The 13,367-nt window shown below is 35.4% G+C and overlaps 1 protein-coding gene across 3 annotated transcripts in view; it reads right to left on the reverse strand.

Moving 5' to 3' along the window:
- The window catches only part of LOC149316684 (dimethylaniline monooxygenase [N-oxide-forming] 2-like), a 79,882-nt gene extending 68,534 nt beyond the window's left edge, over positions 1-11,348 (reverse strand). Inside the window, exons 1-2 of one of the 3 annotated variants that reach the window (XM_089516039.1) lie at positions 11,183-11,331; positions 2,111-2,299 (exon numbers count right to left, since the gene is read on the reverse strand). In XM_089516039.1, the coding sequence (XP_089372165.1) occupies positions 2,111-2,299; positions 11,183-11,314 (321 nt within the window). In that variant the 5' untranslated portion in view covers positions 11,315-11,331. Of the gene's footprint in view, positions 1-2,110; positions 2,300-11,182 lie in introns of all 3 variants that reach the window. The other 2 variants (XM_089516038.1, XM_089516040.1) reach the window with 2 other exon arrangements.
- Between the last annotated feature and the right edge of the window lie 2,019 nt (positions 11,349-13,367).

Here is a 13,367-nt window from a genome sequence, read left to right on the forward strand (position 1 = left end):
AGTATGCCATGTATTCCTACGTATTACTTCATAGCAGAAGGGGGTTGGACTGGATAGTCCTTGAGGGTCCCCTCAACTCTAGCATTTCTTGTTGGGACTGTTTATTTGTTGACACTGGGCTTTTTTTTGCCTTTTGTGTGTGTGCCTTCAGGTTTTTTTAAGCATAGGAATGTTCTTTAAACCTCTGCCAAACTTCCTTTTGAGATGGTAATTGAGTTTGAAATGCAAAGTAATTAGCGTAATTATTCGCCTTGTCTTTTATTGTCATTAAGAGAAATCTGTGAAAAATATTTCGCTGGCTGCTGAAAGGGAGAGAAGAAATCACCCTTTGAAAGGGAGATTTGTGGAACAAATATTTTTTTAAAAAGTTCTCCTCAAGCTCTCAGTTAACGAGAAGAAAAACATGGGTTTCTCTAATCACTACTGAGATGTGACATGGTAGCTATCTTTAAATATCTGAATGGATGGCATGTATAAGATGGAAGAAGCTTGTTTTCTACTGCTCCAGAGATTCCAATGGATTCAAATTACACTATCCTTATCTGAAATGCTTGGGACCAGAAGTGTTTGGGATTTGGTGTTTTCTTTTTTGAATATTTGCATATAGTAATGAGATATTTTGGAGATGAGACCCAAGTCTAAACATTCATGTATATTTCATATACAGCTTATACACATAGCCTGAAGGTAATTTATACATTGTATTTTAAATAGTTTTGTGCATGAAACAAAGTTTGGGTACACTGAACCATCAGAAAGCAAAGGTGTCACTATCTCATCCACCCATGAAGAAGTTTTGGATTTTAGAATATTACAGTTTTTATTATGTTACTAGTATTTTGAAATGGCCCTTGGGCTACTCAATAAATTGTATTGATTGATAGAATATTACAGATTTTGGAATTCCAGATAAGGGAGACTGAATGGACATCTTTCAGGAATGCTCTAGTTGTGTATTCCTGCATAGCAGAGGATTGGACTAAAAATCAGACCTGCACAACATATGGCCCGCATGCCACAAAGGGTTTCAGGTGGCCCATGGGAAAAAGCCAGGCAGGGGGGAGGAGGATGGGTAAACACATCCTGCAAAGCTCCCTTGTTGCTCTGATTTCTCTTGGGAAAGAGCTGGCTGAAGGAGGAGGATAGAATTAATAGTAATAATATTAATTCTTATTAATTTATTAGCAATAGTAATAGCAACTTCATACTGAACTAAGCAGTCTCTAAGCGATTTACAACTGTAAGCTTATTGCCCCCAACAAACTGGGTACTCATTTTAGCAACCTCGGAAGGATGCAAGCCTGAGTCGAGCTTGACCCCTGGCTAGTATTGAACCTTATGGTTTTGAGTAGAGGCATTTAACACTGCACCACCAGGGCTCCTATTATAATAATAAAAATAAATAAATTATTAATCTATCTGTGGCCAAAGAAGGTCAGCCTATTTTAATTTTGGCCCCTATTTACTGCCAAGTTGTGCTGGTCTGGACTAAATGGTCCTTTTCATTCCTTCTAACTCTAAGATTCTAGAATTCTTCTAATTAGCGAATCTTCAACATTACTGCCCTCAAATCTGCAATTGATGTTTGCACTCTTTCAGATAAACTGTACTACTTCAGTACTTCACAGTGGTGAAATAATGCATGAAAGGCACTGGCAAATCATAAAATTATAGCTTCCTGGGCTTACAAATCCACATAGTGAGACAAGTCAGTTATTAGACTTGAAAATTAATGGAACTCCATTTTCAGAGGCACAGTGTTTCTGAATGTCAGATATTGAGGACAGATTGCAAATGAGGGCTGCAGACTGCATACCCTACTTGTGAATTTTACCGAGGCATCTGGTTTGGCCACGCTTGAAAAAAGGATGTTGAATTAGATGAACAATTGGTCTAATACAGCAAATTTCTTCTTATATTTGTAATGTTCTAATGTGGTTTAAGTTTATAATGCAAATGTAATATAACAGCTTTAATTGAAAACAGAGACTGATAGGGAAACCACAATCCTGTGCATTATATGAGCATGAAAGAGGCTTTATGTAACCATGGAAAAGCATAGAAAATTATTGAAAAATAACAAAATATCTACCAGTTGTATTCTCCTCACCTTAAAGTGTATATAGTCAAGAAGCTGGAAATGTTCTGCGTATGCCCCGAGGTACTTCAGGAGCACAGAGTGGTGTAGATAGTTAGGGCAATCCTCTGGGAATGGGAAGTCACTGAAGCAAGTCATTTCCTTCGAGGTATTGGTTATCACAGATCTATACACAGTGATTCTTCTCCTTTCAGGAATTTCCTGTGCATTAGGACAATTACAACAAACAATAAAAAGACTGAAATCTGTAATAATAATGCTTTGACATTATGCTACCCATATGTTATCCATTTTATCAAATACGTGAAGCTATTTTTACCTCTGCTTCTGCTGTTTATTTCTGCTGCCTCTAGTTTGAAAAGTCTTAATTTTGTATTATTATACATTATGATTGTGAGTTGTCCAGCAAACAATGGACAACCATATACATACATAAATAAATATTCTGAAATAATGTTTGAGAATTATGCTGGTTTCAGATAGATTTCACTATCACAACACCCTCCAAAGAACTCAGAAGATTAAATCATATTAATGTCTGAAAAACCCAGTTTGAGGAAGGAATTTTCTAGTTCATTTTTAATAATAATAATAATAATAATAATAATAATTTTTATTTATAGACCGCTATTCCGCAATGATCATAGCAGTGTACAGTAAAATTGCAATACAATACAAAAAAATTGCAAGGCCTCTCTCCCCCTCAAGATGGTGGTTGGAGGAGGGCTCTTTGTCTTCCAGGCCAGGCCTCTCTCCCCCTCAAGATGGTGGTTGGAGGAGGGCTCTTTGTCTTCCAGGCCAGGCCTCTCTCCCCCTCAAGATGGTGGTTGGAGGAGGGCTCTTTTTCTTCCAGGCCTGTGATTATCCTCATTCTTTACAATGAAAATCAATTGGGGGAGGGATATGAGGTATTTGTGTGTTGGCCGATCCAAATAATTGGGCATTATAGTCTGCACTGTAATGGGGAGAGAATTAGAGCTTGGAAAAGTTTTGAACAATAGTTTCTATAATATCTCCTACAGTTATGGGATTTGGGAGTTTTGATGTTTCGAAGCCCTGACAAAATAGATCAATACAACTGCACCAGCATTTGTAGTCTTTTCTAGGAACTGGCTCTGAGGACTAGTATCACACCATAGTGTTTGTTTTTTCCTGACCTACACAGAATGCTTCTTCATCAGACCGTTTGGTTGGATTGCAACCTTTAAGGAGCTGAACTGGAAAACTGATCGCAGCTTCTCTTCACTATATCCTACTCATAAACTATACCAAGATACCAAGATACTTTGTCCCCATCAATGTAATATTTTCTGTTTTAGGGCTTTCAAATTTGAATCCAGTTGTTTATAAAAATAACACCAGAACAAATACAGTTTCAACATCTCATTGTTAATATATTAAGAACAGCTTCCTGCATTGCTAAACCTTTCCAACTTGAAGACAGATGAAAGGTTTCTCCTTTAAGACAGTTTTCTTGTACTCCAAATTTACAAAAACTTTCCTGTGTGCAGCTGTTGTCCCAGCTGCAGCTACTCTGCTTTTATTTGTCTAAGATGCCCCCCAAAAGGACCAGGCAAAGATAGACTGATGCTAGGATGTTTGGTGATCAGGATTTGAATCCTACAGAAACCCACAAAGCAAGTCACAAGGAGAAAACCCTAATACTGTGCCATACTATACTATACTATAGCAGGAAAGGGGGAAAATATAAATTTGAAGGCAGCACTCTTGCCCTGAGATTTCTCCTTGGGCAACACTAGTTTTGACCCAGCTTACATTCTTAAATACTGTTGTCACTGTTGTTATTATCTTTTTTTGTAATAATTTTTATTGATTTTAAAACAATGTTGTTATTATCTTTATTGATATCCTAGCTTTTCCCCAAAATTGGAACTCAAGGGGGTTTGCAATTTTCTTAAAAAGTACGATACAGCTAAAAACATTCAAAAATATTGAAAAGAGGAAAAATCCTATACAAAATACAACAGTATAAATGCAGAATCAGAATTGAACAAATGGATATATTTATGGGCTCTTTATATTTTTCTGACAGAGAGAGTTGGCTGTGTCTATTAACAGGACAGAAAAGAGAGCCTGTATCTGTGATAAAAGTTAATAATTTTCTGATGTTAGCATTGTAAGAAGCAATCCATAAAATACTGCAAAACAACTTACCAAGATAAGTTTTTTTGGGGGGGAGGGGGGTTGGGCTATGTGGCCATGTTCTAGAAGAGTTTATTTCTGATGTTTTGCCAGCATATGTGGCTGGCATCTTCAGAGAATTCTGGAAAATTCTCTGCTGGTGAAATATCAGGAATAAACTCTTCTAGAACATGGCCACATAGCCCGAAAAACCTACAAAAAACTAAGGATGCCGGCGATGAACGCCTTTAACTTCATAAGTTACCAAGCCTTCTTCAATTTTACTTTTATTTTTTAATTACTATTTCCCTCCTGTAGACACCACAATCTGCTGAATCCTAAATTAGTGTTTCTACTCAAAAGTAAATCCCATGAATGACAATGCAGCAACCTTGAAAGTTTTACAAAACAGTTCTTGTTGTTTATAGATAGAAGCAAACTCAATTGACCCCACCTCCATTTCACTGCTCAGTTTAAGTACTGAAGCAATCATGCAATGAAATCATCCAGAAAATCAGACTTCCAATTTAAGTGCCCATCCCATTACTTCATTTGCAAATGGACCATCTGAAAATTCTCACATTTGGGTGAGCAGGTGGCAAATTTCTTGGCTTGTAAATAGAAATTTAAAGGCGTGTAAAGGGACTGAGAAAACAAAAATATATATGTTTAGCAAACTGCAACAAATTATCGTCATATCCCTACAGCTAATGTTCTTTCTCTTTTTTAAAACATAGTCTTTATTGAAATTTACAATATAAACAAAGATATTTGCTTATCATCTTCTTTGTCATATTCTCCCCCTACCCCCTCACCCATATGTTTGACTATAGTAAATACCATCTTAACAGCTGTTCAAATATATATTCCTCTATTAAAACAGAAACTATATGTGACTACAACTCCTTCATGACACATTATGTATATATATAAATGTCTATACAAATTGATAAACACAGAAGATTACACTTTTATCTAATGTCTTTCCTTATATCTCCACCCCTTACCAATTATATTATAGAAAATGTTTATTTAACCAAAAAAGATAAAATTTACTAGAAAAACTATTTAAGTTGTCCATTTATCTTTGCAATATTTCATTAGGGGATCCCAAATCTGATTTACGTCTTCAGCTTTGTCTCTTAATGTCATCGTAATTTTTTTTCCATTTCCACTATTTCCAGAGACTTGTAGAGCCATGTATCCACCGTGGGGACTTCCGAATTTATCCAGAATTTTGCTAAAGAGATCCTTGTGATTGTTATTAAATACAATATTGGTTTTAATTTCTGTCTTTCTTCCTTACTGTCTACCATATTTAGCAAACACAATTTGGGTTCAAAATTAATTTAAATTTGAAATATGTTTTGTATAGTCTTATGAATCTCTCCAGAATTTTTTGACTTTAGGGCGTGTCCATTACATGTGGTAAAAAGATCCAACATTTTCGTTACATCTCCAACATAATCCCGTGCTATTCTTATATATTTTACTTAATCTGGGTTAAATACCATCTGTGAATCATCTTCATTAAGTTTTCTTTTATGTCCATACATAGTGAGAATTTTAAATCTTTTCCCCAGGCTCTTTCCCATTTTTCCAGTTAAGATGGCGAGGGAATAAGTCGCAAACCACAATAGCTGGTGGTAAGTGAGTCCTTTCACAGTAATAAAGCTAATTTTTACAAAAAATTAACAAAGAAGATACAAAACCTAAATTATAAGCAACACATTTTATTGGGTGACTAGAACGGGGTCATTGACCCAGCCTTAGATAGAATCTCTCAGAAAATAATAGATAAGAAACAAGGGAAATTGCCACAATCACTCTTTAATATGCTGGAAACACTCTCTTTAATAGATCCCCAGAGAAATACGATATTAAATTATTTTGAGGATTTATTTAAATGACTGAAGGTAGATATATCAAAAATTAAGAAATATTTAGATGCTCAAAAATTATTAAATTTACGGATAAACAGAAAGAAATCTTAAATAATCCAATTTCTCTAGAAGAACTGACTGACACAATAAAAAGAAATAAACTGGGGAAAACCCCAGGTCCAGATGGATTTCCGAATGAATATTATAAAAAATGTCAGGACCATATCATAGAGCCATTGCTAAATATACTGAATGGGATTATCAAAGGTAGAGTACCACAAACATGGACACAATCTGATATTAGTTTAATACCAAAAGAGGGCAAAGATTTGACAATGGTCAAAAATTACAGACCGATTGCACTATTAAATACAGATTACAAAATATTTGTATCAATTTTGGCTGAGAGATTAAAAAAAGTTTTATCCAATTGGATTAATAAAGATCAATCCGGCTTCTTGCCTAACAGAATGATTAAAAATAATATAAGAAATCTAATAAACCTAATTGAGATTCATGAGAAAAGTATAGATAAAAATTAGTTATTATATTTATCGATGCAGAAAAAGCATTCGATAACATTCATTGGCAATTTATGATTGAATTAATGGAAAAATTAGATGTAGGTTTAACATTTCAGAATTGGATTGAAGCAATTTATGAAAATCAGGAAGCAAGAATATGGGTAAATGGAGAAAAAACAAATTCTTGTAGTATCAATAGTGAGACAAGGCTGTCAATTATCCCCACTATTGTTTATAGTAGTATTAGAAATACTATTAAATGAGTTAAGAGAAAATCAACAGATACATGGTTTTAAACTGAAAAATGAAGAATATAAGATAAGAGCATACGCGGATGACCTAGTATTAACAATAGCGAATCCGATCTAAAGTAATGAAATGATATTAGATATCTTCAAAAGATTTGGTAATATAGCCGGATATAAAAATTTGAATTGAAATTCAGCGTACATGGATACCTTCTGTATGACAAAACAAAAGTGGATAATAATTTCAATAACCATATTATCAGGAAATCTCTGTTACGGGTTTGGCTAAAATTTAAGAAAAAATGGTGCCCCAGAATTCCTTTATGGGCGTCTACAAATGAGGCAATGTTTGGGAGAGAACAATATAAAGAGAATGATTGGGTGACATATAACGATATTACGAAATTGGTTGATGGGGAAAGAATAATGAAATCACAGGAAGATTTACAAAAGGAAGAAATTTACAGCAATTGGCTTGCATATAGACAAATTAGAGAACGATTCCTGTATGATATGAGAGAGGGAGAAATTGGTGAAGGGGAAATAAAATTAGAAAAAATAATTAAACAACCGGAGAAACAAATTTCCAATTTATATAAATTGATATTGGAATATGAATTGGAACCTGAAATAATTAAAGAATTCATGATTAAATGGGCTAAAGATCTAAATGAAACAATACAATTAGATCAATGGGAAAACCTTTGGAAGGGAAAAATCAGATGATTAATGTTGATTTGAAGGAAAACATATATAAGTCCACGTATAGGTGGTACCTTACCCCATTTAGACTAGCAAAAATGTTCAAACAAAATAAAAACATATGCTGGAAATGTAATAAAGACGTTGGTAGCTACCTACACATGTGGTGGAACTGTCCCATAGCAAAACAATTTTGGAAGAATATACATACAGAAATGAAAAAAAAATTTGGATTGAAGGGAAGACTGACGGTTAAATTCTATCTCCTCAATATGTTGGAACCTCCAAAATATGGGGAAAGAATAAATGAAAAAATTGTATTGCTCACGCTGGCAGCTGCAAGAATGATTTATGCAAAGAATTGGAAGAAAGAGCAGTGTCCAAGTATTGAGGAATGGAGATGGAAGATGATAGATTTGTATGAGATGGAAAAGTTAACACACCTTGTTAAGGATAGACCCTTGGAAGAGTTTTATGAAGAATGGGAAATCTGGAAAAAATATTTAAAAGAGGATAAAATGTGTACTATTATAGAAACGCAATAGGAAGAATAAGAGATTTTGAAATGAAATTGATGAAGAATGAATTGTGGTAAATAGAAGGTTTTTTTTTTCTTTTCTTTTTAGGATGTATTCTTATCTAATTTTACAGTTTAAAATATATTGTATATAATGTCTGAATATCGATAGTCAATATATCAGTTAAGATGGATAGAATAATATTTGGAATTGGTAAGAGGATAGTTGATGAGGAAAAAGTAGTAGAAGTTAATGTAAATGGATGTCAGGCTCCCAATTGCCACCCCCTAACAACAAGAGGCTGTGCTTGTAAAAAGTAACAGCTTTATTGAAAGGTAAAGTTATAGGCAACAGAAGTGACTTCTTTGTCAGGAATGAAGATACATAGTTACAGATGGGTTATATAGTCCCACGAGCAGACCCACCCCCATAAAACAATAAAGTTAATTAATTGGATCAGTCTTTCCCGCGCAGTGAGGAATCTCCACCCCGATGACGTAGTGTCCTCTCGTCCGGGCTCTCTGGCCTGTTCCCAAAACAATTAAGTTCTCACCAAGCGTTATCTCCTCCTCGCACCTGTGGCCTTGAAACCCAAACATCCTTCACCACTAGACTAAGTAATATAAAACCTTAACAACCTATGAGTATATGTAAGAATGGTTATATATCCCATCATCCCACAACCCAACATACATGGCAGCATATAAAACATAACAACAACATATATTAACATCATGAACATATTACTATAACAGCCTATAAGTAGTAGCATTAACTCTTAAGGTTTAACTCACCCCTCCCAACACAAGAGCAGTCTCTGCCTGGCTGGATAACTCCCTAACATTGTAACATTCCAATCCTAATAAGCAAGCACAGAAGCTAGCCATCTATCTATCACCTTCTAGTACATTCCTCACTAGTTAAGATGAGTTAACTAGCCCTCTTCAAAAGGTATTTAATTAAATAATTAGAGATGGTATCCCCAACACCTGGAAAGAAACAAATATAATTTTGATTCCCAAAGAAGGGAAGGACTCAAGCCTCCCTCAAAACTATATACCTATATCATTGCTGAATACGGATTATAAAATATTTACAAGCACACTGGTAGAAAGATTTTTAAAAATCTTACAAGGTTGGATAAAGGAGGATCAGAATGGTTTCTTACCAAACAGGCATTCTAAACAAAATATAAGAACAATAATAAATATAATTGAACATTACAGGGAAAAACCCCAGTAAAGAATTGGCATTGTTGTTCCTTGACGCAGAGAAAGCATTTGATAATTTAAATTGGCAATACATGTTAAAATTAATATAGAAATTAGGCCTTGGAGATAATTTAGTAAATTGGATTAAAGAAATATATACAGAACAAACTGCAAGAATTATTGTGAATGGAAGCAAAACAGATAAATGTAAGATTGACAAAGGTACTAGACAGGGGTGTCCTCTATCACCTTTATTATTTATAACATGCATAGAAATACTCTGTAATGAGATAAGAGACGTTAAAGACATTGAAGGTACTAGAATAAAAGGACAGGAGTACAGAATTAAGGCATATGCTGATGATTTAGTTATAATAGTGGAGGACCCCTTAGTGAATATTGAAAAAATATTACAATTACAATGATTTCAGAGAATGTGCAGGATTTAAAAATAACAAAACCAAATCAGCAATGATTACATGTAATCTGGAAAAAAGAAAGCAAGAATACTTACAAATAAAAACTGGAATCCAAATACAGAAAAAAGTCAAATATTTGGGGGTATTTATAACAAATAAAACAGTGATTTATTTGATAACAATTATAAGACAAATTGGCAAGAAATAAAGAAAAATCAGAAAATTTGGTCAAAATTACAAATATCTTGGCTGGGCAAAATTTCTATATTCAAAATGTGCATGCTCCTGAAAATAATTTTTCTATTTCAGAACTTCCCAATAATTACAAATGATCTAATGTTTGGACATTGGAAAAAAGATATACTAAAATTTATTTGGGCGAACAAAAAATTGAGAATAAAATGGAGCTCATTAATAGACAGCAAAGAAAGAGGAGGTTTATCTGTACCTGATTTTAAATTATACTACCACGGATGCTGTTTAGATTGGGCCTGGGAGTGGATATATTTGGAGAATCAAAATTTATTAAATTTAGCGGGATTTAACTTAGCACACGGTTGGCATGCATATTTATGGTATGGGAAGGTTGTCCAGAACAAAATTTTTAATGATCATATAATAAGGAAAGCACTATTGAGAGTATGGAAAATTTACAAAGAAAAAAATATATAGAACTATTCCAGACTGGGTATCCCTACATGAGGCCTTGTTAAAAAGAATTTGTTTAGAGAGCAGAGATGGGTTAAGCTATAAAGAAATTCTAAAAACAGAAAATGGAAAAAGAATAATAAATAATAATAAAAACAAAAGAAGAATTAGAAGAGAAAGGAATCAAATTACAATGGTTTTCATACTATCAATTGGCTGAACGATATAAAGTAGATAATAAACAACCAGGTTTCAGCACAGAAGAGACAGGACTAGATGAAATTGTTGCCAAAGGAAAGAGAAAAGGGCTTATCTCAAAACTATATAAATTTTGTCTTAAATTAGAATTGGAGAAAGAAATAATTTAAACCTTGTATGGTTAGTTGGGCAAAAAAGCTAACGTTCTTTCTCAAAGACAGAAAGAGTGCATTATATCAGCCCTGCTTATATAAACCTCCGAAACTCTTCCCATTTCCCAAAAGAAATATCCCTGTTATATTCAGAAATATAGCTGTGCTTGGTTTTGAGTGATATTTCCAAGTTCCATAACTTAATAAATTTTGACTTAACACCCCTCAGGCACAAAGCTTTAATTTAGTTCCATTCTCCTTCCAGATTTTAGTTGCAGTAATACCCAAGCAGGAAGCTTTCTTTCCTGTTTTTAGTTCAGTTTCATTTTATTTCTAGGCAGGAATCAGGAGTCTAACACAGTTTGGTACTGGGTGCTTTTGGAATTATTTCAGTACCTGTACTTTGTTTAAAGTTTTAAATTGACTTCATGCCACTCACTGTGAATTGCCAGAGTCCACCAATGCCACCAGTCTTTTCAAAGCAGATAGGTTCCAGCCCTTCATTCAGACAACATTTGATGGATGCTAGTCCACTCACACCTGCCCCAACAATTGCTACTTTTAGTACCATGGTCTCTGGTGTCAAGGGAAAGGCCCTTTCTGTACAAGTATCCCTAGAAGAAAGGACTGAAATTAGCTCACAGAACAAGCAGTTCTTTCCACATAAATGCAGTACAAAGGTTATTACAACACACTGTTTCTGGCAACGTGCTGTGAAGTTGCATAAGCAGCTGGTATTAATCAACCAGAGAATGTTGTGAAACACATTTAGCAATAAAGCTGGTTAACAAATTCAAATCAGTGTTATTAACTTTGGGGGTAGAGAAGGACTGGATAGCCTTTTCCTTTCCATTCTTCTGTTTCTCACTCAGTTTCTTTTCATAAATTTAGGATTACAGTATTGTATTACCTATTTTGCTAGATTTTTTGGCATGTTATCCAGTTTGGATCATCAGGTGGCCCACAAATGAAACTTTCATTTTATCTAACCAGAAACTTCTCTAGCCCTACTGGAAGCTTGAGTCAGGAGGCACATTTTTTTACTTTTCTTCTTTTGAGAGAAACAAACCTGTTGTTGCCTTTCGTTGTTTAGTCAACGAGAGAAATGTCTCACAGCTTCATACAGATTTAAATAATAAAGTGATGTCTTCACCATTTATTGGGCATATGTTGCAATTTGAGAGGAATATTCATCTCCAAATTGAAGAGGAACCATTGCTGAGCACCATTTGGGTTTGGTTGGTCAACCAATTACTAATCCACCTAACAACTGCATTGTGTAGCCCACATTTTACTAGTTTGTTTGCAGGAATATCATGGGGACCTTGTCAAAAGCCTTACTGAAATCAAGATATACTATGTCTACAACATTCCCTTAATCTATGAAACTGATAATTGTGTGTGTGTGTGTGTGTGTGTGTGTGTGTCTGTGTGTTTGTGTATATAGATCAGATTGGTCTGGCATGACTTCTTTTTGAGGAACGCATGTTGACTTTGTGTGTGTGAGAATTGCGTATTCTAACCAGACCTTAACAACAACTATTGTAAGAACAAAAATTTATTATAAGGAAAGTAGAAATACACTGGATCACGTCTTTGCTGAATCTGGAGAACTCCAGATAGAGACAGCACTTTAAAAACCCCCAGACCCCTCCCCTTTGGTTACTTTTTCCAATGACACTTTTCTGGTCAGCTTTGATGTAGAATTCCTCCCTTTGTGCTGAAGGGGTGAAGAAGGGGGAGGGGAGTAACCATTTGGTTCCTAGTTCCTTTGACTAGGAGAGATCTAAGGATGTATGCATCTATGGTATCTGTTACCCATCCAGCCCTCATAAAACTGCCTGTCTGCGATACGTGACCATCCGGCCCATTCCCCATGGTGGCAGTCCTCCTTCCCAAAAATGCCTATCTATCTATATCTCTACTCCCTCTCTATACCCTGAGGCCATGAAGGCGAGGCAGTTCCAGGACGGCCTCAACCCAGACCTACTGGAGTGGGTGCTGCTGAGGGCCAATCCAGAGGGGTTGCAAGAGTGGATACAATAATAATAATAATAATAATAATAATAATAATAATAATTTTTATTTGTATCCTGCCCCTCTGAGAACAATCGGGGTGGCTAACAAAGTTAAAAATACAGAACATACAAAATTCCTAATACCCTCCCCTCCTTAAAAAAGTATTAAATCCAATACAGTATTTAAAAAGGCACAAAACAAAAAATACACAAACAAACATACAAGGTAAAAACTGATACAATGGGCCAGAGAGGTGGAGATGACCAAGGAGAGAGTCAAGATGGTGAAACAACGAGCAGCCTACCAACAGAGGAAGACCACCAGCAAGACAGTCAGCAGGGAAGGCTCATCTAAGACCAAGAAGGCGGCGGAGACTGAGAAACAGCGGCGCATGAGGCTAGGGTTCTGCTTAGCATGTGGGAAAAAAGGCCACCTGATAGCAGTGTGCCCGGAGAAAGCCAGCACCAAAGGGGCGACTAGAACCCTGCCAAGTGCCACCGGAGGAGGAGGCAGGGGAAACGCGGGGCAGGCAGCTCAACTAGGACAAGGACAGCCGTGAGACAGTGAACGCCTGGCGGACCAGCCTCGGGAACGAGATATACCAG

The sequence above is a fragment of the Sceloporus occidentalis genome, unplaced genomic scaffold, assembly GCF_023333645.1.
Source record: "Sceloporus occidentalis isolate IW3139 unplaced genomic scaffold, rSceOcc1.0.p SCAF_3, whole genome shotgun sequence".
Taxonomy (NCBI): Eukaryota; Metazoa; Chordata; class Lepidosauria; order Squamata; family Phrynosomatidae; genus Sceloporus; species Sceloporus occidentalis.